Here is a 26,363-nt window from a genome sequence, read left to right as displayed (position 1 = left end):
GTTGAGTCATCTGCATAATGCAGATTGTTGATGAATCTTCCTTCGATCCTGATGGCCACATTTTTCTTGATGAAGTCCAGCTTTTTTAGTCCATATTCTTCTTCAGAAAGTCCAACTTTTTAAATTATTTGCTCAGAAGATTAAAAAGGTCTGTTTTAATGGTCAAATATAGGCACAATCTTAAACTCATGTGATCAAATCCAAAACCTTGTCTTTCTCATGGGTTCTGTATTCAGTGTCTCAATGTATCCAAACAGGAAAATACAAAAGATTACTGCTAGTCCACTACTCTAGCCTATGGCATTACTATTCTGGGTATGAATTGCCTTAAGTTTCAAGCTTGCCTGGGCACACTTTTTATTTTGTTCATTTAGCACTTCCATGAGGTATTAACTAAAAGAGGTTAAAAGGGTCAGCAGGCCAGTCAGGACTGGGGGTGCTTTCTCCTACCAGGCATCCTACCAACTTCCACACCATCCCAGTATGCTTCCTGTTACCTACCCTGAAAGACGGTTCTCAGTAGCCAGTCTGGGAGATATTCCATCTAGCTCTCTGGACCTTGTCCCTGCTGAGCTGAGCACGGGCAAGCTCTGGAGGGAAGCTGATGGTCCTGCCAGAGGCTGCAAAGGTTCAGTGCACTCACTGGTGAAGGGAGACAGCGTGTAGCCACATCTGCCTGGTGCAATCTGCAGCTGCAGAGTCACCAACATGCCTGAGCTAGGAGCAGTGGGGAAGCTTGCTAAGCTGGAGACAGCAGCCAGGAAAGGAGAAAGACCGTTTCCCGGTGAGCCCAGGACCAGGAACCTTCAGGCTGGAGACAAGCCAGTGTTGCTGATGAGCTTAGCTTAGCTGACAGCTGCCTTCTAGAACCTGAGAGACCAGGAGAGAGCAAGTGCCATGTCCTTTTCCTGGAGGCTGAAAGTATGTCAATGTTAGTCTTCCTGGACTCCTCATGGGAGGTAGAAGTTGCTGTACAGTTAAATGTTCAGATTCAAAGCCCCAAGAATCACGGTATTTTTCCTTGCTTGTTTTGTTTCTTAAATTATTAAACAATTGCTAATTTCCTTCAGGTGGTTATATTTTAGAGTGAGGTAAGTTTACACACACATACACAGAGAGAAAGCATGTGGTTAAATATAATAAAAAAGGGGATTAGAATCTAGCTTAATGAAAGCAAACTACAAAGAAGGGCAACAAAGAGGCTGACCATCAGCCTAAAAGGGCTGCTGGAATGAAATCTGGAAGACAAATCTGCAGCAAATGTCTGATTCTTGGCCACTGGTCAGTTTCCAGCAGTGGACAATCAGTCATGGCTACAACCTTCCTTTTTTATCTAACCAGCCAGTGAAACTAGTTGCTGTCAGCCAGTTCTGACTCATGACGACCCTTGGGTGGCAGGAAAGAAACACTCCACAAGGTTTTCAGAGCAGACTACCAGGCACTCTGAGACAGTACGACCCGTTTGTTAGCATTAGTCGTGGTAATTATTTGCAATAACCAGGGGCTCACTCCATCTTTTTTATCTTGGGCAATAATAATAATGCTAAGCACCTTCGTCAGGTTTTTATTATGTGCTCAGGCACTGCAATGAGTATGCTCCATATACTGCCTCACACCATCATTAGAAACACCATTAGCATTTTAGTTTATAGCTGAAGAAACTGAGGCATTATCTAAAGTCAATTGTCTGGAAAGAGTTGGAGATAGGATGCAAAGTCTCTTATATCTAAAAATTTAAAGGTTATAGGATCCTGGAAACAGTTACTGTGTTCCAAAAGTGACCCCTTCGGCAGCCTGAGGAAATGCTGTGGGCGGGAGAGGCAGTTCTCTGGAGCATCTGCAGTCTGGCTAGCAGTATCTCAGTGTAAAAACAACAGCATCTTTCCCTCTGGTGCCAGGCTCCTAGATTCTTGAGGCTCAGAGGTGCGGAGACCAACAGCTCCAGGCAGGGGAAGGCAAGATTACAAGAACACACACATCAGGAATGTGCAATATCGGAGCCCTAGAGCTCAGAGCTGGTCTCCAAATCAAATGTCTTGGCCTTGATCTCACTCCTAAACCCCTCTGGCCGCTAAGGCTTTTCCTTGCCCTCACTGGAATGAGTAAATGAAAGTAAAGATTTTAGCCTGTGTCCTCTTGCCTGTGGTGCTCAAACTTCCCTTTCAAATCCTGAATGAATCACAGGCTGCTGGTTCTAAGAGAGATTTTAGAGATCAGCCAGTCCAATCCTTTCAGTTAATGCATTACACATCAATAGTAGTTAATGGCAGAGCCACCAGATGCTTATTTTCTCTTTGTTTTGGTAAAAGATCATCTTTCCATGGGACATAAATAGAAAAATTCTTTCCTTAGATTGTCAAACACTGTAAAGAATCCTATAACTGTTGTGCAGACACACGAAGCATCTCCATCCAGCCTCATCTTAATAAACTACTTTGATCCATCTGCAGTATCCCCTCTTGTGGCAGGGGCATATGGGTGGGCAGAGGGAGTAGAGAGCGGGGTAATGCCTTTTCATAAGGCTAAAAAGAGACGGCTGCTGCGGGCCTGCCCTCCTGCTTTCTGATCCGGAACTCCTAGCATCTCTGCCATGTTCAAGGCCAGCAGCCATCCATCTTGTTTGCCAGGCTCCTTATCTGCCTGACCCACGGGCAGTCAGAGCTAAGCTGATCCTTTCACTTGCTGGCTGTTTCTCTGGGACACATGATTTGAAGAGAAGGGCCTGCCAAAGAAGAATCAAGATCTTGACTCTCAGCTCATCCTTCAGATGAGGGCAGCAGATCTACCCCTGCTTCTTATGGCCTTACTCTTCATTTGAGACAGCAAACATCTGTGCTCTGTGGCTACCACCAGCCAATGAGCAGAGGACAGTAAAAAACTGTGACAAGTCAAAGAGGCCACTGCTCCTTCTATGTACGTTTTGAGGAGCTGGCCTGGCTTATTTACCCACACTGCTACTGTCCATTTCCCCACCTCTTCTAGAACATACAGGAAGGGAGGCCATCTAAACAACCCAATGTGAGCTCTATCCTCTCCTCAGCCCTTCTTTAGGACTCAAACCCTTGGTTTGGAGAGCAGGGTGGGTTCCCATAGCAATGGGCCTTTTAGCTGTTTCCATGGCAACCAACACCCAGACCATTTAGTTGCTAGTCAACTGACAGCTGTAAGTGAATAGGATTCAGATTTGAATCAGAGTGATGTAGGCTGGGGATTCTCTTCATGGTAAAAGACATGCTACTCAAAACAATGTAACTCCTCTAAAGACTCATTTAGGCATCATCGGTGGAGGTTCACTCACTTCACCTCAGGTCAGATAACACTCCCATTCTCAACACACACACACACACACACACACACACCCCCTCAACTGAGTATCCCAAGATTTTAAGCACAGCACACCCCAAGCTCTGATTACTGCAGTGCCCTTTCCAAAAGCACCAGGAAAAACACACTTGCTTGGAAGATTATCACTGTAGCAACCCACAGTGCTTTCCTCTACACCTGTGCTCTTCCTACAGGCCATGACCTTGTCTTCACACAGCTCAGTCACTTAAGTCTATTTGCTTTTTGGATTATCTGCAGTAAATGGCTAATTCCAGATCATCTTCCTTTAGTTTGAACCTCACCTATTTCACATCACACTTCCTATTGCAGTTTATGCAGAGCATAGTTAAGGTCAACCTGCCAAATGAAAGAATTTGCCTAAAGATTTCAAAGCCCCATATAGAAGATTTGAAATTTCACCAGGCTTACTGCCTTTCCTCATGTTGCATTCAAAGTTTAAAAGTGCATTTTTTTTTAAAAAAAGTGCATTTTTTTTTAAAAAAGTGCATTTCAAGTTCTATCCTGAAGTATGATGTTTGTTGTGTGTGATAGGTTATTATCTATATTCATATAAGGAAAACTGTTAATATAACTATTATTTAAATATAGGGTCGCTGTGAGTCAGAGTTGACCTGATGTCACATAGCAACAACAACCAACAACCAAAGCCAAATATTAGGAAATTGAAATTGAAGACTTCTGGAGCTCTGGTGGCCTAGTGGTAAGGAGCTGCACAAAGGCAATTCCAAAGATGGTTCAAATCCACCAGCTGCTCTGCAAGAGAAGGATGGGTAATCTTCTCCCATGCAATTTACTGCCTCTGAAAACCTGCTGGAGGGTCAGCTATGAGTTATGCTTTATGCTGACTCCACAGCATACAACTACCAGCAACTTTTGAAGTCTGGCATTGATCAAAAATGCAGTCAAGATGTATTCATAATAATTAGTGGCTGGAATGCAAAAATCTGACACAAAGAAGGATTGGTAGTTGGAAAAATAGAGTTAGTAGCAGAAATGAGGCTGGAGATCAAATGAATGCATTTTCACAATGATTTATCTATTGCAAATATATTATTTTTTAAAATAAATATTTTTAATGAAACACATAGGGTGTTTATACACTTGGACCTCACCTAATGGGCTACACAAGAATTAGAATGACCACATCTGTTAAAAAGTTAATGGAGAAGCTGAATACCAGCAGTCAAAACCAGGCCAGGTGCTGACTGTAGAATAGACCATCAATTATTCATGTGTAAGTTCAAACTGAAGCTGATGAAAAGTAAAATAAGTCCATAAGAACTAAACTACCACCTCAAGTTTATCCTATCTAAATTTAAAAACCATCTCAGGGACAGATTTAATGTATTAAACACTAATGCCTGAAGATCAGATGAGTTGTGGCATCAAGGATATAATCTGTAAGACAGCAAGAAGTCATCACAAAGACGGGAGAAAGAAACGACCAAAATGAATGTCAGAAAAGACTAGGAAATTGCACTAGATGGTAGCAAGATCAAACCAAAGGGAAGAAATACTAAAGTAAAAAAGAGGAACTGAAAATTTTAAAGCCCAAGTCGAGAAGCCAGAACATTTAAAGAAATGTGTAAAGAGGTGGAATTAGAAAACCAAAAGGAAAAAACACATTTGACATTTCTAAAACTGGATGAATGGAAAAACACATTCAAGCCTCGAGTTGCAATCCTGAAGGATTTTATGGGCAAAATCTTGAATGATGCATCAAAAGAAGATGGAAAATAGCCAGCTATATACAACGAGGAGAGGATAAACTAATGAATGGGATCTTCTAAAGATTAAATCCCTGTACGCATCAAAAACTTTTCCCAACAGGGTAAAAACAAAACCTACCAACTGGGAAAAAAAATATTTGGCAATACCGTCTCAGACAAGCATCTCACAACAAACGTTTACAGAATACTATAGGGCCTTCACAAGAAAAAGAATGATAATCCAATTGCAAAGATGGGCAAGTGATATTGGAATGACTTTTCACTAAGGAAGAAATGCTCAAAATCGCTTGCAATAAGAGATGCAAATAAAAAAAACCACAATGAGATACCACTTCACCCCAGTAGCAATAGCAAAGTTTAACAAGACAGCAAGCAAGAAATGTTGGAGAGGATATGGAGAGATAGAAACTCTCATGCACTGTTGGTGGTACTGTAAAATAGTACAACCATTCTGGAAGGCAGTTTGGCGTTTCCTCAAAAAGCTAAACACAGAAATTTCATATGATCCAACTATTCCACTACTTGGGATATGCCATGAGAAATTAGAACTGAGACACAAACAGAGATTTGTACACCAATTTTCATAGCAGAGTTACTCACAATCACAAAAACATGGAAACAGCCCAAATGTCCAACCACAATCGAATGGATTGAGAAATTGTGGTATATTGACATGACGGAATACAACACAGCACTCACGAACAAAGATTCTGAGAATTACTACATAACTTAAGAGGGACTGTAGAGCACCATGCTGAGTGAATTAACTCGGTCTCACAAGGACAAATCCTACATAAGACCATTATTGTAGAAATAGAAAGATAACGAGTAAAATATGGATGAGGACCCAAGGAGGAGAGAATGAGAGCAGAGGGGTGAGGATGAGCAGGGGGAAATCAAAATATTGCACATTTCGGTGGGTGGAGTAAGGGGGCAAAGGAAATGGGAAAGATCCTATGGGGATCTGGAAAGACAAGGTAATGGTGGGAATAATTAAATGGTAATTATTTTTTTTAATTGACAATAAAATTTTCTTTTTTTTTTGAGAATATTTTTTTTTCTTTACAGAGGTTTTGGATTTCCATTCATTCATTGCTGCAATTTTCTCCCTGCCCACCCCTCCCCATCAGCTCACTTCCCCCTCCGAATGGAGAAAAAAAATTCCTTCATTAGTATACAATTCCCACGTTCCTTCCCCCCAACCCCCACCCCAAGTACACTTCTCTATGCAACCTTAATTCTGGATTCCTGTGCTAACCATAATACTCAATCATATATCACTTCTAATCTGTTCTTTCCCTCATCTGTTTCAATACAATATACATAATTTATCCAGTTTTTTCTGTCATACCCCCACCCTGATGTCAGACCCATTCTACAACAGTGGCACCATGCAGTATTTGTCCCTTTGTGACTGAGATATTTCACTCACCAATATAAATTTTCTTTTATATTGGTTAACTTATGAAGTTCATATACATAATTTTGTGTGAAAAACTGTATACAAACTATGAAAAATTATGTATAATGGTAATTCATTTTATAACACATAATAAATGGGAATGATTGTTATGAAACACAATGTGATTAAAGGATAGTATGAAACACAATGTATACTAACTTTGTAAACAAATCAATATAACAAAAATTTTTTTAAGAACTGAAGAAATAAAAAGAAGATGGAAAGAATACACAGAGTCACTGTACCAAAAAGAATTGATTGACATCGAACCATTTCAGGAAGTAGCATATAATCAAGAATCAATGGTAATGAAGGAAGTTTAAGCTGGCTGAAAACATTGGCAAGAAAAGGCTGCCCAGGAATTGACAGAATACCAATTGACATGTTTCAACAAAAAAATGCAGGCCTGAATGCGCTAACTACTTTATGCCAAGTAATCTGGAAGACAGTTACCTGGAAAACTATTTGGAAGAGATGAATATTTGTTGCCATTCCAAAGAAAAAGATGATTCAACAGAAGGTAGAAATTATAGAACAATATCATTAATATCACATGCAAATAAAATCTTACTGAATATTATCGGTAAAAAACAGCTCAAACAGTCTATCAGTGGGGAAATGCTAGAAATTCAAACTGGATTTAGAAGTCATCAAGGCAAAAGGGATATCATTGCTGATATCAGATGGATCTTGGCTTGAAGCAGACAGAGCATACCAGAAAGATATTTACCTGTGTTTATTGACTAAGCAAAGACATTTGACTGTGTGAATCATGACAAATTGTGAGTAACATTGAGAAACACGAGAACTCAGAACACTTCGCTATGTTCATACAAAACCTATTCCTAGACCAAGAAGTTGTTGCTGTCTGAACAAAACAAGGGAAAAATTTATGATTTAAAATTAGGGAAGGTGTGAATCAGGATTGTATCTTTTCTCCAGACCAATTCAATCTCTGCTGAACAATCATTTGAAAAGCTAGACTATATGAAGAAAAATGTGACATAAGGATTGAAAGAAGACTCATCAACAATCTGTGCTATGCAGATGACCAACCTTGTTTGTTCTAAGAAGGGGACTTGAAATATTTGCTTCAGAAGATCAAAGACTGCAATTTTCAATTATGAGTTACATAAAGAAAACAATAATCCTCACCACCGGGTCAATGAAATGGGGGGAAATACTGAATTTATTGCTTAACTAACTTTATTTGGATCCACAATCAACATCCTTGGTACTAGCAGTCAAGAAATCAGAAGACATGTTGCCTTGGGAAAATTTGCTGTCAAGAATGTTTCCATATGTGTAACAAAAATCTAGAACAAGGGGTGCCTTGCAGGGAGGGCTGGGAAGTTGGGAGGGGAGAGGGAAAATAAAATGTGCAACAATGAAAAATAATGTTTCCAAAGTGCTAAAGAGCAAGGATGTTAATTTAAAGGCTAAGGTGTGTCTGATGCAAAGCATGGTCTTTTCAATTACCTCCGAGGCTAAATGTATGTCAAACAAGTTGGACAATGACTATGGATGACACTAGAAGAATCAGTCAACGCCTTTGAATTGTGGCAAGTACAAAGAACAAATAGGTCTGTCTTGGAGGAAGTGTAAGCAGGGTGTTCTTTCGAGGCAGAGATTATGAAACTACTCATATACTCTAGGCGTGTTGTCAGGAGGGACCAGTCTCTGGAAAAGGACAGTGTGGTGTTAAGAGTTTATTGATTAGGTCATGACAGGAGTCAAGAGTGAAGGCTGCATAGTGGAGTGGACCTGGGGGGAGGGACTGTAAAACAATGAAAGAATTTTTCTTTTACTTTTCCGAGAGGGTACTAGGGGAGAGGGTTGGGAGAGAAGAAAAGTGCAATAATGAATGAATGGAAATCCAAAGTCTCTCTAAATTTTCATTGAAATTAATAATAAATTAAAGGAAAAAAGTTTATTGTTCAAAATGGCTTTCCCAGCCATCTTCTGACTTTGCCATATGGATGGACAGGAATATGTGAATAGGATGAACTAGCTTGTCTACAAGGGGATTAGCTAATCTCACCATTAAATTGAACAGATCCAACAGCAGAATTGGAGAATCTTCCCTATCAGCAAACAAAGCAACAGCAGGAGAGTGAAATGCATCCTTAAGACCCACGGATTCTTGCGCCAACCAGTCCATGGCCTATGGGAACCCCAGGCAGAGTAACAGCAGAGAACCTGAGAGCTGACTTGAGATGGAGTGGATCTTGGACTGTGACTCCATGGTGACCCAAAGCTAAGAGTCTTTGCCTGAGTTTGTTGGAGGACTAGGGGGTGGGAGAAGAGCCATAACTGGCAGGGCTGAGAATTTTAACATTGGCCTAAAGCCTGAGGCTCAATGCTGAGGTACCTACGAGCACATTTCGGAAGCCGTCCTAACTGTATTCTGCTACTAACCTGAAATTTTTTTATTTGCCTCATATAGTTCGGGTGGTCTGTGAGCTACATTGTATTGTGAACCCAGTAAAGCATTAAGATTGGTGTTGGGATGAGTAGAAAGAGGTGTGGGAGCATGTGGACATGTTTGACCTCATGGGAATTAGTTTTATGTTGTTAACAGGAACAATTCCTCTTTGTGAAGCTGGTAAAGGTCAGATATGGGAAAGATGAGGAAGATCCTCAAGTAGTATTGACATAGTGACTGTATAGACTTGAGATTTTGAGGATGGTGTAGGATAGGACAATGGTTGGATCTGTTCTTCATAGGGTCACCATGAGTTGTTGTCAACTTGATGGCACCTAACAACTACCTTTCACAGCATGAAGGGAAATTTGACTAAATTGTAAGCCTCTTAATCATATTAGGAATACTAGGTGTTGGAAACTTTTTATTCTTTAAGCAGAAGTGACAGCACCTTGCCCTGGAATTCATGAAGAGTGTCCAAGCTTCCACAGCTTGCTCAGTGCACTAGAAAAGCATGAGGCTGTCATTGTAAAGAGCATGACCTTTTTTATATAAATAGTTCAAGATGCATTACTTCTCAATGATTTAATGACTTGGGGGACACCTGGGAACTGTCTGTACAGAAGACCTTTCAAACTAATCCCCCACAGGAGCCCTCACCTAGCTCCCTGCTGCAGGCTTCACAGAGCCTCACAATGGCAGGTAAACAGTCACAAGCTGTTGCTTTACCTTGCTCTGATCGAGCCTATACACTAACTGAACTGCTTTTTTTCCCTTCCTAACACATCAGGGCAGACAGCTGTTAATCTCAAAGGAGATAAATGACAGGAGAGCTCTTCTGGGGATAGGGAGCTAGCAGACACTGGAGCCTCAGCTTTTCTAGGTCCAGACACCTCAGGAAGTTTCTGTCTCCTAGAATTACTAACATTGACTGAGAATACGCTACTTGCTGGGTTCCTGTGTTTCACAGAAACCATCTCATGTAAAGCCACTGTCCTCTTTTTAAGAGGAAAATGAGACACAAAATACAAGTATTTAAAGGTCTCATTTTGAGTCCTATTAATGAAGGCAGACTTCAATCTCAATCAAGCATGCTGAAAACAAAGACAAAATGACCAGTTACCACCCATCACCTCTGGAATGCTTGCGGTTCTTACACTTCTAGGAGGTGGCAAAGGTTGGGCTTTCCTTCTAGAAACAACGTGATGGATACATGTAAGATTTTACACTAGGAATTAGCAAGCAAATCTTGGCTGTGGAGAACTTTATTCCTGATCTGCTGCTGTCCCCTGGTGGTTTTCCTGGGAAACTAAAAAAAGTTTTCCTGAGGGCAAAGAAATTCCAGGGTCTAGTGGTTTGAATCCACCAACTGCTTCATGGGAGAAAGAAGGGCAATCTCCTCCCCTGCAATTTAGTGCCCCTGAAAACTGCCTGGAGAGGCAGCAATGAGTCAAGTTTTGAATTTATGGTACACGGCAACAAAATATAACCAAGGATCCCTGGTGGTGGGGTTGTGATGTTGTTAGTTGCAAATGAGTCTACTATTACTCACAGCAACCCTATGAACAATAGATCTGAGGCCTATCCTGAGCCATCCCATGGTCCTGACATGCTCAAGCCCACTGTGACAGTTGCTGTGTCAGTCTACCTTGTTGAGAGTCTTCCCCTCTTTCTGACTGCCCACCTTTCCCAGCATGATGTGGTGTGGTGTGCTGCATCTAAAAGGCTAGTGCTTTGGACCCACTGGCTGCTCCACGGACAAAGATGGACAGTTTCCTCCTGTAAAGACCAACAGCCTCAGAAACCCAATGGAGAGTTACCAAATCAACTTGATAGCAATGAATTTTTATTTTAGGGATTAAAAAACACCACCAAACCAATCATCTGCTTCATTCATAGGGTAACTTAATACAAGATGACCTTCCAAAGTTCACATTACTCAATTTATTTGTGATTAAGGTTCTAATCTCTGACTGGTAACAGTTAATTGAGTGAAGAACACTTGTGGCATATTTCCTTAAGTGTTTCACTGCTAACTGAAAGAACCCACAAGATGCTCTGAAGGAGAAAGGAAAAAAGTTTTCTCTCATAAAGATTTATAGCCTCAGAGACATAGTGGAGGTGAGTTGGAGTCAACTCAATGGTAGTGGACTGTTTTTCATTGACTCAAAGCTGATAGGAAAATATTTGCCCACAGTGACACTCCTATGTCAAAAAAAGCAGGCTATTCCAAGGTCTGACCATTTAGTCATTACATGCTGTAATGTTTTATTCTGCAAGGCTCTAAGGCATCTAAATTTTTACATTGCATTTAAAAATATTTAAGCATGGCAGAGGTTCTCCACAGTAGCATGCAACCCCTAATCCCTCCTTCCAGTCCTGAAATTCAGCTCTCTCAACACTTCAGGTGTTTAATATTACTTAATTAGATGATATCTGTTTTCATTTCCTCTTTTAAGAATCCTTGGTAACTCCAACACCACAAACTTTGGTTACAAGTTCAGGCAAAGTAGAACAAAGAAAAAAAAATAGAACAAAGCAAGAAGATTGCTTTGTATAAAGTAGATGAGTGTGATCTAATTGGGTACCAGGTGGAGAAAGGGCAGAATACAAGGGAGCAAATCTGTGTGCTGTCAAGAGTCTCCCTATAACTGGGTGCCCACCTTCCATGGACCTAGACACAATTCTCACTGAAAGAAGGCAATGGCAGCCCAAAGGCAGAAGACAAAATTGGCAAGTCTTTATTCAAAGAGAGATTTCTAGGTGTGTAACAATGCCACAAGTTAATAATGTTAAAATAACAACAAAACCCCCCAAACATCTGACCATGTGCTGCATAAAAAAAAATAATAGTAATAATAAGAAAATAAAATCTAAGGCAGGAAAGGAGACAAGAGACAACCAGAGTGAACCATCAGCCATCCAGAGTTGAGTATCTGTGAATTGCTGGGCAACAATGCAGTGAGTGTTAAACCAATGGGGCTGGAGATGTTGATTTGGCCAGATGCATGAACTCAATGAGGTACTTGAAGACAAAGAATTTGTGGGTATAACAGCCCAGCTGGATAGATGCAATTTCAAACCTGTCCTCCTATGTGAGGGCCAATGAAATAAAGGCATGTTGTCTGATATCCCTAAGCAATTGCCTCAGGTCCTGTGTTCTCACCTCTGTTACACCTGTAAAGAACACTGAAGACAAGATAGTCTCTGGAGTTCTAGAGTTTCAACCCTTTTCTCAAGCCTTTTTACAAAAGGAGACATAAGCGTCTTGGAGATTTTTTAAGGCATACAACAGTAATCTGGACATTTCTTCTTATGGCACTGATTTCATTTCTGAATTGATATCTCCTCCAGTTCCCTTCCCCTCAATCATGGCCTTTCAACCCTACATAGACATATTGGCATAGAATATCTCTAGGATATGATCTCTAACGGGATTTCCCAGCAGAAGAGATATTTTCCTTTGTCATCTTTAAGTAGCCACTTCACCACCAGTTTTATCTGAAAAAAAAAGGAGGGAGGGGAAAGAAAAATTAAAGTAGGACCTAGCATCAGTACATAATTGGTTTAATTATCTTTGGATGTAGACTTTTAACAAATTGCCCAATTCCTCATACTTTTCAAGTTAGGTCATCATAAAAGTTACTTTTTTTTAAAATTTAGTTTATTTTTCATTTCAATGAACATCTACAGAGATTTTGGAATTCCATTCATTCATTGTTGCACCCTTCTCCCCGCACAACCCCACCCCCCCCATTTGCTCCTCTCCCTGAAACTGAAGAGTAAACTATGTTATAGGTATATAACTGCTGATTTGACATCAGCAGCACCATACATTAACCTAATTACCAAACACAACTCCTGAAGTATTATATGAAAATTAAAATTTTAAGTTCTAACAACTTCCTACGTATTTGGCATTTTGATCCAGATTTTAAGTGAAAAGGCTGGATTTTTTTTACAATTTTTTTTCTGAATTTGGTAATATTTGACATAAAAAGCACCTAATAATCTGTGTATGACTAGTATAGACTGTCGTGTCTCACTTATAATTTTTAGATCAGCTTTTCTTTTCTTTTTTCTTCAGGAAACAAGGTCATGTCATCTGTACAAAGCAGGTTGCTTATGTGTCTTCCTCCAGTCCTGATGCCACAATGCAGACCAGCTTCTCATGGGATTTGCTTCTAAAATTTGGATCACTTTTCAATAGAGAAATTGTATTTAACAGGTCCACTGTCTGCTGGTAACACTGAAGCAGAGGTCTGGGAATACATTCTTGTCATACTTTTTCATGCCCCTTTTTGGCTCCTTCAGCTACATTCAGTAACCTTGCACGTCTCACTGAGGAAGCACTGGTATCATTTGGGACAGAATGATTTTCTATGTTTTATGCTTGCATTTAATAATTTCAATATGGGTTGCGTATAAATAGACCTTCTGTTTCTTATACGAGGAAGCTAATCTACCACTCAAAGCAGGTAGTGTGAATCCACCAAATTCTCTGTGGGATTAAGTAGGCAATCTCCTCTTATGTGACTTATTTATTTATAGTCTCTGAAAATCCATTGGAGGGTGATCCATGGGTCAGCTCTGACTCGATGGCACTGAGTTGGTGAGTGACTGAGTGAATTCTCAAGCATACAACTGCCTATAGTTATGGCTGGCCCTTTCTTATGTGGATATTAGCTTGTCATAAGTTACTACTTCTCTTTTGTATTGAAAATTCTTCTTTACACAATACTTAAGTGACATGGCTCATTGGAACATGTTTTGTAAGTCTTTCAAGACTAGTACACATTAACTACATTTTCACTAGTGCTTAAACTAATACTGTTTATCTGAAACGATTTTAAAATGAAATGTAATTCACTTAAAATAACTAAGGGAGCTCTGGTGGCCAAGTGGCAAAAAACTGTGCTTCATTCCCAAAGGAACGAGATTTGAATTCACCAGATGCTCTGCTGGAGGAGAGTCAATCTCCTCATGTGCCAGCTGGATCTGATTGGATGGTACACAACAAGAAAGAAAAAAAAGACATAACTAGTCATGTGTTCAGAACCTGCAGGTTCTGAAAGACATTATGCCTCTCCTTCAGCTTAATGGAAATTCAAAAATGTTCATGATTAGACTGATGCAGCAAATTAACCTACAAATCTGTTCCTGACAAATTGATGGTCCATTCAAACACATTCTGGTTTATGATATTAAGTATAAATCCCACATCAAAATGGCATTCTTCCAGCTTCTGCTCTAATTCTCGTTTCCATACATTTTTCTAGTCTAACCTTTGCCATCTTCTCAGGGTAAATGCTGCCCTTTTGATCTTGTATGGCTAACTGTATGACCAAGGAGCGAGACCTTCCCTAGTGTCGCTGTTCACCTTACAGACCTGCCTATTGTTTGGCTGAATATCCCTGGACTGCTAAAAGAACAAACAGATCTGTCTTGGAGAAGGTGCAGCCAGAGCGCTCCTTGGAGGCAAGAACGACAAAGCTTTGTCTCACATTCTTTGGGCCCGTTGCTAGGAGAGGCTATTCACTGGAGGGTGATATCATGTTTGGGAAGGTGGAGGGATGGTGAAAGAGAGGAAGACCATCAAGCAGGTAGACTGACATGGTGGCTGCAGCAATGGGCGCAAGTGTGTGAAGAGATTATGAGGAGGCCACAGGATGAGGGAAGGTTCAGATCTCTTATTCACAGGGTCGCGATGAGTCTTACCCAACTTTATGACACCTAACAACATCAATGTTTGGCTGACAGTGGGGGTGAGTTGTAAGGTCAAAGGATGACTAACGGTCATCCTAATCTAAGAGCTTCCACCAGTCTCTATCAGACCAGCAAGCCTAGTCATTTTGATGTTTTTGAGTTTTGTTTCCTATTATTTTCCTACTCTGACCAGGGCCTTCTAGTGTGATCCCCTTTAGAGCAGCCAGCAGTGGTAGCCAGATACCACCCAGTTACTCTGGTCTCAGGGTCCTAGAAGTTGAGACTGTCCCTTGGACTAAACTGTTTCTATGAGTCTTTGCTTTTCTTTCCTCTTCTTTGTTCGGCACACCAGTCATTAGTTGTCATTACATGATTCAAATCAACCAGTTGCCCTTTGGAGGAATATACACAATTTCTTCTCAGCAATTCATAGCCTTTGAAAACCCACTGGAGGGTCAGCTATGAGTTGGTTCCAACTCAACAGTAATGAGTGAGGCACAGCCAATATTCATCAAAATAGGATGTGAAATATTGTCTTGTGGACTATGTTATGTTAATTGACCTTGATATCCCCAGAAACTATGGCTGAAAGGTCCTAAGACTAGTAACTAATTCTTCCACAGTAACTGGTTATGATTGTTAGTTGTGGTCCAGTCAAGTACAACTCACAGCAACCCTATGAACAACAGATCTGAACTCTGTCCTCTCCTGTACATCCTCATCAACTCTGAACATCTGAGCTCACTGCTACAGTCATCACTGGACCACTACACAGCATCATGACAGACAGAGAAAAAACTGAAATTGTCTATGATTTCATCTTACTTGGATCCAGAATCAACACTCTTGGTAACAGTGGTCAAGAAAGTGGGCAAGTTCTCTGTCATGGACCTCTCCAAATTACTAAGGAGTACTGATATAATTTTGAAGACCAAGATGCGCCTGATTCAGGCCATGGTCATGATTAAGAAGTTTTTATAACTTTCCCCCCATCTCTAATTTCTTTGAAGTACAGACTTCGTATATGTCTTTAGAATGTCCTTTTCTAGAAAAGTACCTTCTTTGTGTAGAAAAGAAATGGTCAGATAGTAGTCACAGGGTTCTTGTTAACTTCCTATCAAGAAATGTAGCTCTTTTTTCCCCTGTAAAAATATAATTAATTTACCTTTCGCCCTTCTTGTCACACTTCATACCTTTAGTACATTGCTCACTGAAGCAGGATCTAGCCTCAGAAGATGTTGGTAGGCAAAAAGGTCTGGCTGAGTAGGCCAAAGGAGGCAGAGAGAGAAGATTGGGAAAAGCTACTTCTCTACTGTGGTGCTAACAAACTACCTTTGTTTTATTAAATGGTTAAAAAAGCCAGGAGATTTTTCTGATTGCAGAGCTAAGACAGCTTTGATCTTGAACTACTTTGTATCTGGCTAATATCTTTTAACATTGCCCACAGATTTTGGGAGTCACAAGACCAAACTCTAAACTTAGGCTATAATATTTCCAATTGGTATAGATCCTGCCCATATTACATAACTGCTATTCAGATTCTCCATCTGTATAAAAGGGCATTATCTCTACATAGGGTGACCATGAGAATTAAGTGGAACATAGTAAAAATGGCACCCTTTTTACATGAGGTTAACCAGTAGGCCACTGTTAAAGAACACAATAAAAAGTATCTCCCAAGAGTCAAGCCTAATTTCCTTTTCCTCAGGATTTTGCTTCTTTATCATGCAAAGTAGAAACCCAAAGACCCCGTGTTCCAGTAGACTCCCTGTTACACTTCCTCTTCTTGTACTTTGAACCTAGTCACAAAACCTCCAGGGTCCTCAACACCAATCCACTTACTTGAGGATATTCACTTTTCACTGGTAGTTTATTCAGGTAACTATATGTTTTGTCTTTTTGGATGGGGCAGTCAATGCCACTCTTACAACCATCAGACTCAGGAATAGGAAAGGGAACGTCAACACCTAATATAATGCCATACACCGAGGCTGTGCTATTTTGGGAATAAGTATCTACAAAGGAAAAAAGAGAGAAAGAATCAGATTATAAGGCAAATAGCCCATTTCCAAACACCAAGTAAAATCTCTAGATATATTTTCAAGCTACAGCATCATTATTAAAACACATCATAAAGCTTATGATTCCAAGGGTCCATATCTCTTTGTTGTTATGCTTCATACTAAACAATGACCAAGCATTCACTTGAAAACTTGAAATATTAATGAATTATGAAAAAGGGGGGGAAAAGACACAAATCCACAGGAGCTGTCTGGGTTTTCTTCTCTAATCCCAGTGTGTGCTTCGCAGTCTTTCATAGCTTCTCAGGAAAATCTGAGCTTCCTAGACAAATAATCTTATCTAACAAGGTAATTGGTCTTTGGCAATAAATTTAATGTTTCTATCAAAGAATTGATTGAGGCTCAATGTCAAGAAGACAAAGATTCTCACCACTGGGCCAATTGGCAGCATCAGGATGGATGGTGAAGAGATTGAGATTGTACACAGCTTTAGTTTGCTTGGCTCCACAGTCAACAGTCTTGGCACCAGCAGCCAGGAAATTAAAAGGTACATTGCCATAGGAAAGTCTGCTGTTAGGGACCTCTCCAAAGTACTGAAAAGCAATGGTGTCTCTCTGGAGACTAAGGTGCGTCTGATGCAGGCCATGGTCTTTGCAATCACTTGTTATGCATCAGAGAGTTGGACCATGACCAAGGAGGATAGAAGAAGAATTGATGCCTTTGAGCTGTGGTGCTGGAGAAGAGTATTGAGAATACTATGGACTGCTAGGAAAACAAACAGATTTGTCCTGGAAAGGGTTAAACCAGGTGGCTCCTTGGAGGCAAGGATTCTGAGGCTCCGTCTAACATACTTTGGACATGTTGTGAGGAGAGACTGGTCCTTGGAGAAGGACATCATGCTTGGGAGGGTGGAGGGACAGCGCAGGAGGGGAAGGCCCTCTATGAGGTGGATTGATTCAGTGACTGGGATAATTGGGATGGGAGTATCAGAGACAGTGCGATTGGCACAGGACAGAGCAGAGTTTAGGGCTGCTGTACATAGGGTCGCTATGAGTCGCAAGCGACTCGAAGGCACATAACAACAACAAACAACGACATCAAAGAATATCATGTGTCTTCAAAAGTCTTAGAGACTGATCTTCTGAATTCTCAAATACCCAGTCCTATTCATGTTCAGAGTATTCCAAAAGAAATTAACAATCCAATGAATGGTAATATGGAAAAAATACAGAATAAAGAACTCCCATAGAAATGCCATGGCATGGGCTGTAATAAGGAGAAAGGAGTAAAACTTTCAGAAACTAGGCAAGAATAGAAAAAAGGTGTATTTCCTGCTAACCCGGTATCTCACAAGATAAGCTCAGACGGTTGGCAAGAAAGAGAAAGATACTATGAAATCAGGGCAACTAGAGCTATGACGATTAGTGTATTTTGAAGACTGAGAAAGTATTGATTGGCTCTGGGTCTCTCCAAGTTGGGGATAACTTTCTTTTCTGTGAAGGTAAGTTTCGTTTGTAGCCAGGTGCTAGTACTTAAAGCAGTCTTTGGGCTTAAAAACAAAATCAAAACCTAGATTTCTCATCCTATGGAACAAGACTATTTAGTTTAGTTCCACAAAACAGAAAATGAAGGAAGGATCAAAGTAGATGGACTATTAGAGATACCATTTTGCATTTGTTTAGGTTCTTGGGAGTCTAAAGACAATGACTGAAGTATAAACAAGCAATAAATTCCTAATATTTCTTCAAGTTGAAAAAGAAATAAATTTCTTGGTTGCTTCTTGGGTCTCTACAGGATTTCCTAAATCTTACAGATTGCTGAGTATTAAATATTGGTATATAAAAGACCAGTATGAGAAAGGTTATGTAATACCGTAGTGACTCTTAGCTTTTAATGAGTTAGAAGTGCGATCACAGAACTCCTGACTGAATGCTAACTTCCTTACCCTCTCACACTCGTTCCTATATTTAAGATGCATATTATACTTCAGGATTCATTTGAGTGTAACAGTCATTTTACTCACTGCTTGTGAAGGTGGCATTGACACTGTAAGACTGTCCTTTGTGTAACTGGCATGGCTGGGTTGGGCATGGATTCACATTCACTTCCTTTACAACACCAACCACGGACCCTGCAAAAGAAAATGGAATTGTAAAGTTGTTATTATGACCCACAGCTGACTTTCTAGAGTTTTCACAGATGGTAAATCACAAGACAGCTGGGAACTGGTGGATTCGAACCACATACTTTTGGAACTGGCCATGCAACTCCTTTCCAGTAAGTCACCAGAGCCCCCTTTAGGAATGTTGCTGCTATTGTTGTGTGCCATCAAGTTGGAACTGACACACAGCTGACCCTCCAGGAGGCTTTCAAAGGCAGTAAATTGCACAGGAGGAGAATGCCCATTCTTCCACAGAGCAGCTGGTGGATTCAAACTTTGGGCCTTTGGGATTGCAGTGCTGCTTCTTACCACTAGGTCACCAGAGCTCCCTTATAGGAATGTTGTTGTTATGTGCCGCCGAGTCGCCTGCGACTCATTAACTACCAAAGGTGCCCCCTATCTAATGGGTGGCAGTCTGTTCTCCCAATTAGGGTGAGATAATCCTTCTCTATTTTCCTCAGATCAAATCTTTAAGGCAAGACTGGATTAAGTCTGAATCTTGACATATCTTACTGATAAAAACATATCCTACAAATAAATAAATAAAAGGGGGGAATATTTTATTTCTTCACCATGGAAAAGTTAATATTCCTAAAACTAAACAATGTTGGCTTTTTGCTTAGTAGACCAACACATTACACCAGAACTCCCATTAACAATGCTGTTGTTAGGTGCTTTTGAGTCCCCTGGGATTTACAGCAACGCTATTAACAACAGCTCTCCACCTTGTCCTAGTTGCATTATTCCCATAATCTGTAAGGCTCAAGCCCCCTGTGGCAGTGACTGTGTCAATCCATTGCACGGAAGGTCTTCCTCTCTTTGACTGAACCTCTACCTTTCCCAACATAATGTCATTTTTCCAAGGAGTGGTCTCTCCTGACAACATGCCCTAAGTATGTGAGATGAAGTTTCACCATTCTTGCCTCTAAGGAGCATTCTGGTTGCACTTCCTCCAAAATATCAAAAGGACCAGGCTTATTAGTCTAATAAAGTCTGGTAGACTCCTAAAAACTCAAGTTTTTATTAACTCTTTGATCCCAGAACTAAATTCAATAAACAATCAGCATGTTTTTAAAGTGAACAATAACATGGGGGAAGCACTCACTCCTTAGAACAATGAATCATATAATATCAAATGGTCAGGATTTGCCCAGGGAGAAAGCTCAAAAGGCAAGAGGGGATAAGATAAAAGGATAAATGGGAATGTGAATCACAGGAAGGTAGTGGGAGGAACATTGTTACATTGTAGGGATTGTACTTAATATCATAAAATAAAGCTTGTGTGAATGATTTAATGGAAAACCAACTGACTTTACACATTCACTCAAACTACAATAAAATTTTAAAATTTTGGGTTATGATTCACAAGCAAGATTTAGCTTAAGAGGCATCTAATAGTAGAGAAAAGTGAGGACTAACTCTAGATATTCTCTAGAAATCTCTCTAATCAGTGAATACTTTCTCCACTGTTGTCAGGTGAGTCAGGTTACCGTGACTCACAGATCTCTCTGTACAACAGATGAACTGTTGTCCTGGTGCTGGGCCATCCTCACAATAGCAGGCATGTTGCAGCTCAGTTACCGGCACGTTGCCAGTCCAATTCATTCAAAGTCTGTTTTTCATTCAACCTCCACTTTGCCAAGCATGATGACCTTCCCTAAAGATTGGTCCATTTTGAGGACATGCCCAATGTAAGCAAAATAGAGTATCACCTCTCTAAGGAGTATTATGGCTATTCTTTCAAGACTTTCTGGTGACTATTTCTGAAAAATCAGCCATTGAAAATCCTATGGTGTATACTTTCCTCTCCTCCTGTGCCTCTGAAAACCTGCCAGAGGGTTAGCTATGGGTTGGTTCTAACTCAATGGCACACAACAACAACAACAACTTGATGTTATGTGTTGTCGTGTCGACTACAACTCATAGCGCCCTATGCACAATGACTCTGAATCTTGCCACATCTTGTGCCCTCTTCATCACCTCTGACACACCTGAGCTCATTGTTACAGTCACTGTGTCAATTCAACTCATTGAGGGTCTTCTCTTAGGCTGACCCTCCACCTTTCCAAGCAAGATGTCCTTGTCCAAGGACTAGGTCCCTCCTAACAATATGCCAAAGTATGTGAGACTGAATTTCACTATCTTTGCCTTTAAGAAGGACCCTGGTTTCACTTTCTCCAGAATAAACCTATTTTTTCTCTTGGCAGTGCATGGGCTATTCCTTCCAACAACACAACTCAAAAGTGTCAATTTTTCTGTTATCCTTAGTCATTGTCCAACTTTTAGTTGCACACCAAGTGACTGAAAAAACCACAGCTTGGATCAGATGCACTTTAGTCTTTAAACGGCTATTGTTGCCTTTTAGAACTCTTGAGAGGTTTTTAACAGCAGATTTTCCTGATGCAACTTATCTTTTGATTGCTTGACTACTGGTACCAAGGAGGATGTTGACTGTGAATCCAAGTAAGAAGAAATTGTGGATCCACGTGAGAAGAAATTGTTCACAACTGCAATCTTTTCTCCATCTATCCTGATATTGCCCATTGGCATGGGGGTGAGGATTTTTTGATGCTCAGATGCAATCCATTTTGAAGGTCATAGTCCTTGATGTTTTGCAGCAAGTACTTTAAGTCCTCACTTTCAGCAAGTAAATTTGTGTCATCTGCCCAACACAGGTCTTCCTCCAATCCTGATGTCACTTTCTTCATAAAGTCCAGCTTCCTGAATGATCGGTTCAGCATACAAATTGAGTATGGAGAAAGGATACATTCCTGATGAACACCTTTCTTGATCTTGAAAAATGCAGTGTTTCTTTGCTCTGTTCATATTATTGCTTCCTGGTCTATGTCTCCCATGAACACAATTGTTCTGATATTCCCATTCTTCTCAGTGTTAGCCATAATTTGTTATAATTCACTCAGTTAAATGCCTTTGCATAGTCAACAAAACACAGATAGACATCCTTCTAGTATTCTCTGCTGCAATCCCTGGTGCTAGGACCTCTTCTAAATCCAGTCTTAATTTCTGGAAGTTCTTTGGTACTATAATGTTCAAGCTGTTTTTGAATAATCTTCAGCAAGATTTTGCTTGCATGTGATATTAATGAAACTGTTCTATAATTCTCACATTCTGTTGGATCACTTTTCTTGGGAATGGGAACAAATATGGATTTCTTCCAGTCAGTTGGCCGGGTAGTTGATTCTCCAGATTTCTTGGCACAACCTGGTGTGCACATCTACAGCCGCATCGATTTGATGGAATATGTCATCTATTTGATAGAACTGGTATCCTGTAAATGTCCTTATTTTTTTGCCAATGCCTTCAGTGCAGCTTGAATATTCCCCATTATTACCATTGGTTCTTGACATTATTCTACTTCCTGAAACTGTTGTGTGCCAGCCAATTCTTTTTTGGCATGTTGTTGTTATGTGCTGTTGAGTCACTTGCAACTCACTGTGACCCAATGTACAACAGCTCTGAACCCAGGCCTATCTTGAACCAACCTCACTGTCTCTGACACACCTACCCTCACTACCCTAGTCACTGAGTTAATCTACCTTATCCAGGGTCTTCCTCTCTCTTGCTGTCCCCCGACTCTTCCAAGCATGATATCCCTCTCCAAGGACTGATCCCTCTTTGCAACATGACCAAAGTAAGTCAGATAGAGCTTCAAAATCCCTGCCTCCAAGGAGCAACCTGGTTTCACCCTCTCCAGGACCAATTTGTTTATTCTCCTAGAAGTCCTTGGTATATTCAATACTCTTCTCCAGCAATACAACTCAACTCAATTTTTCTTCTATCATCCTTAGTCATTATTCAGCTTTCTGCTACATACAAGTAATTGCAAAGATCATGGCCTAGATCAGATGTGCCTTAGTCTCTAGATGGATATCGCTGCTATGCAGTACTCTGGAGAGGCCCCTGACAGCAGATTTACCTAATGCAATTCATCTTTTTATTTCCTGGCTGCTACTACCAGGAGTGTTGACTGCTGAGCCAAGCAAGCTGAAGTCACAATAGTGACTGTGTAATCCTTTTGATGCTTCATGAATCATTCAAGTTTGCCCATAGCACCCTTCAGTATTGCAACTTGAGCTATGAATTTGTCCCTCAGGACTCTCAGCCTGAGAAATGCAAGTTCTTCTCTTTTGATTTTCTGACCCCAGCTCTTTGCACATTTGGTTATAGTGTTTTCCTTTGTCTTCTTGAGCTGCTCTTTGACATTTTCTGTTCAATTCTCACCATGAGTAGAAATCAATATCATATTGACCAGTGCTGCTCCATCTGGGTCTGTAAATATCACCTTGCAGTCTCTTACCTTTCAGCTTGCTTCTCTTCTCTATATGGTGAATTTTTCAAACTCAGTCCCACTCACCACTCCACCCCACAGTGAAGCTCTTCTGTAAGTATCCAAAGAAGTTTGAGAATCAATTGTTTTCACTCCATCCTATCTTCTATGATAGGGGGAAATCTCAAACTTTAGTTAACAGCTTATTGAAAATTCATGCTATGTTAAGGTTTTTTTAACTTCTACTGCTTTCAAAGCTAGGTCACAAGATCTAGTAGGAACTATTCAAAGATAGTTCTTGTAGCTCCTTTATCCAGTCTCTTATTGACAAGAGGCACTTGTACTTTCTGTGTCAATAAAACAAACTTCTCAGCCTCAAGCTGTACACTGCAATATAATTTGCTTGGCTCCACTTACTGAGGAAATCCCCAGGAGAGGGTGTGTTTAGAGTGGGACTCAAAACCTTTTTGATGTTGTATTTCTCAATTCAAATGTAAACTGAAAATATGTAACTGAAACCCTTTCTCTTGAGAGTTTCTTCTCATAGATGTACTAAGCGAACTGTCCTGTAGTGATTCCAAGTCATGGCAATTCCACGTGTGTCTGAGTAGAACTGTGTTCTACGGGGTTTTCAAGAGCTGATTTTTCAGAAACAAATTGCCAGGGTTTTCTTCCAAAGTGATTCTGGATAGACTCGAACTATCAACCTTTTGGTTAGCAGTTCAGTGTGCTAACCCTCTGCACCACCCAGAAACTCTTTCCATAGATGTATATTAATTTTTTTTTCAATTCCACTGAATAATTTCTAGATTTATTTCCCTCAGGTTTTGCTCTGCTCAAATGTTATCATTGAAATCTCAAACATCCACTGGTTTTCTACCTCTTTTAGCTATGAGAACTTCAGCAAGTTACTCTATCTCCACGGGAGGAGAGACCACCCCCAATCCCAGCAGGGTGGGGTGGGTTGCTAGTCAGTTCCAACTCAACAACAAAGACAAAGAGAAGAGAAAGAACTATTCACAGGGCACTGGACGTAAGCCATTTTATTCTGTTGCACAATTCTAGAATGATGGTTTATGTTCTTGTTGCAGGCTGCCAAGTCGGAACTGATTCATAGCTGATCCTCTAGCCTGTTCTCAGTGACTGTAAATCACATGGGAGGAGACTGCACATACCAGGTGCCTTTGGGAATGCAGCACAGCTTCTTACCACCAAGCTACCAGAGAGAGGTCCCTAGAAGGATGACAAATTATATCTTATTGACTATGCAAAGGCTTCTGACTGTACAGATCACAACAAATTATTGCCTCTAGGAGCTTCAATTTTCTTCCCAGTTCAAACATTTTACAATGACAGTTAAGTGCCGTTGAGTCACTTGCAACTCTTAGTGATCCTATGTACAACAGCTCTGAACTCTGCTCTATCTGAGCCAACCTCATGTCTCTGACACACCTATGTCCATAACCCGACTCACTGAGTCAATCCATCTCATCCAGGGTCTTCCTTTCTTGTGCTGTCCTTCCACCCTCTCAGGCATGAAGTCCCTTTCCAAGGACTGGTCTCTCCTTGTGACATGCCCAATGTCAGACAGAACTTCAGAATCCTTGTCTCCATGGAGCAATCTGGTTTCACCCTCTCCAGGACAAACCTGTTTGTTCTCCTAGGAGTCGATGGTATATTAAGTACTCTTCTCCTGCACCACAGCTCAAAGACATTAATTCTCCTATCATCCCTAGTCATTGTCCAGCTTTCTGATGCATAGCAAAACAATGATAATTAGAATAGTGTTAATTTAAGAACTTAGAAAAGTTCAGCCAGAATAATTCATTCCATAGATTTGGCTGAATTAACTCATTCAGGATTTTGATCCTGATAAGATTTTTTCCCAAGAAGTCTTCCACTAACCAAAAGGTCAGTGATTTGCACCTACCAATCACTCTGAGGCAGAAAGATGCAGCAATCTGCTTCCATAAAGATTTACAGTCTTGGCAAACCTACAGGGCAGGTCTATCCTGTCAACAGTGGATTTGAGCACTGCTGAGATTATGAGCATGGTCAAGGTTTTCATCTGTTGTTCACAGGGTCACTATGACCCAGAATCGCCTTCACAGCAGTGCGTTTGTTTGGGGGATGTATTCTCCAGCAAAGCTTCTAACCAAGTGGCAGCCAAGAGGGGACTTCTGTCTCCTAAGATGTGGTTAGCAACACAGTTTTACTGGAGGCTAAACTGGCTAATTATGAATAACAAAATTCCATAGCTCTAAGGAAGCTGGGATAAATAAAGAAAAGGGGAACTGACTTTTGCCTTGTCAGTGTTTTAGTCATTCAGTGCTCCTGTCATCAAACCACAAGTGGGTGGCTTTAGGAGAATGAAATTCATTTCCTCACACATTAGGTGGCTAGAAATCAAGTCAGGTTGGCAGATCTAAAGGAAGGCTTTCTCTTCTGGCCTGCTGGCCTCTTCTGAACTTCGGCTCCTGGGTTATCTGCATGCGGCTTGGCAGCTCTCTGCAATCTTGTTTCATGTCTTTAGATCTCAAATGAGAATGCCTCACAATACACCGTATGTTCATTCCACACTGGGACACAGCCACAGGCACACTGCTGTTGCTGGGAGTCACTGAGCTGGGTCCAGCGTATAACGATTCTGCACAACCGAACAAGAGAGCATCTTGACAACTGTTCCGTTTGACCCCACTGTTGCAACCACTGTAATCTATCTTGCTGAGACTTCCTCCTCTTCGATGACCCTCTGCTTTACCAAGCAAGATGTCTAACAGATATGGGTGGTGGGAGAGAAGCATAATTCAGTCCTTTCCAGGAAGCAAAAGGGGAAAACTTACAGAGCAAAGGCACTCGTATTAACAAATGACACAAAGCATAAATAAAATTCATTTCTGCTCTTCCTTCCCACCCCACCCCCCTTCTGTTTTCTATCCTACAAACTTGAGGAAACTTTCGCCAAACGTTCACCTCTAGATGTCTGTGCAGGAATCCCAAAATATGCACTTCTAAGAAAGACAAAAGTTTTGAGTGGTGTTTCGTCCAGGCCGCGCGCGCCCCTCCCTCCCCACCTCCCCAACCCCGCAGGGTCTGAGGCTGAGCCTGGACGCGCGCGGGGGGCTCGGAGCCCCAGGACTCACCGCAGTCCTTCCAATTCACGGGCTCTGCTAGGGAAGCGGCATTGAGCGCCAGGAACAGAAACGTGGCGACCAGGAAACGCAT

The 26,363-nt window shown here is 40.9% G+C and overlaps 1 protein-coding gene across 1 annotated transcript; it reads right to left on the bottom strand.

Moving 5' to 3' along the window:
* Positions 1-2,763: 2,763 nt before the first annotated feature.
* On the bottom strand, positions 2,764-26,363 carry NPC2 (Niemann-Pick disease, type C2). Its single transcript, XM_006903657.1, is given in 5 exon segments — positions 2,764-2,870; positions 12,373-12,463; positions 16,511-16,683; positions 18,713-18,820; positions 26,282-26,363. Coding segments are annotated over 5 exon segments (561 nt in total).

This window comes from Elephantulus edwardii, unplaced genomic scaffold (genome assembly GCF_000299155.1).
Source record: "Elephantulus edwardii isolate Elephantulus edwardi_28Jun2011 unplaced genomic scaffold, EleEdw1.0 scaffold00037, whole genome shotgun sequence".
Classification (NCBI taxonomy): Eukaryota; Metazoa; Chordata; class Mammalia; order Macroscelidea; family Macroscelididae; genus Elephantulus; species Elephantulus edwardii.
Note: the sequence above shows the minus strand (reverse complement) of the source record. Positions and strands in the feature narration are given on the sequence as shown.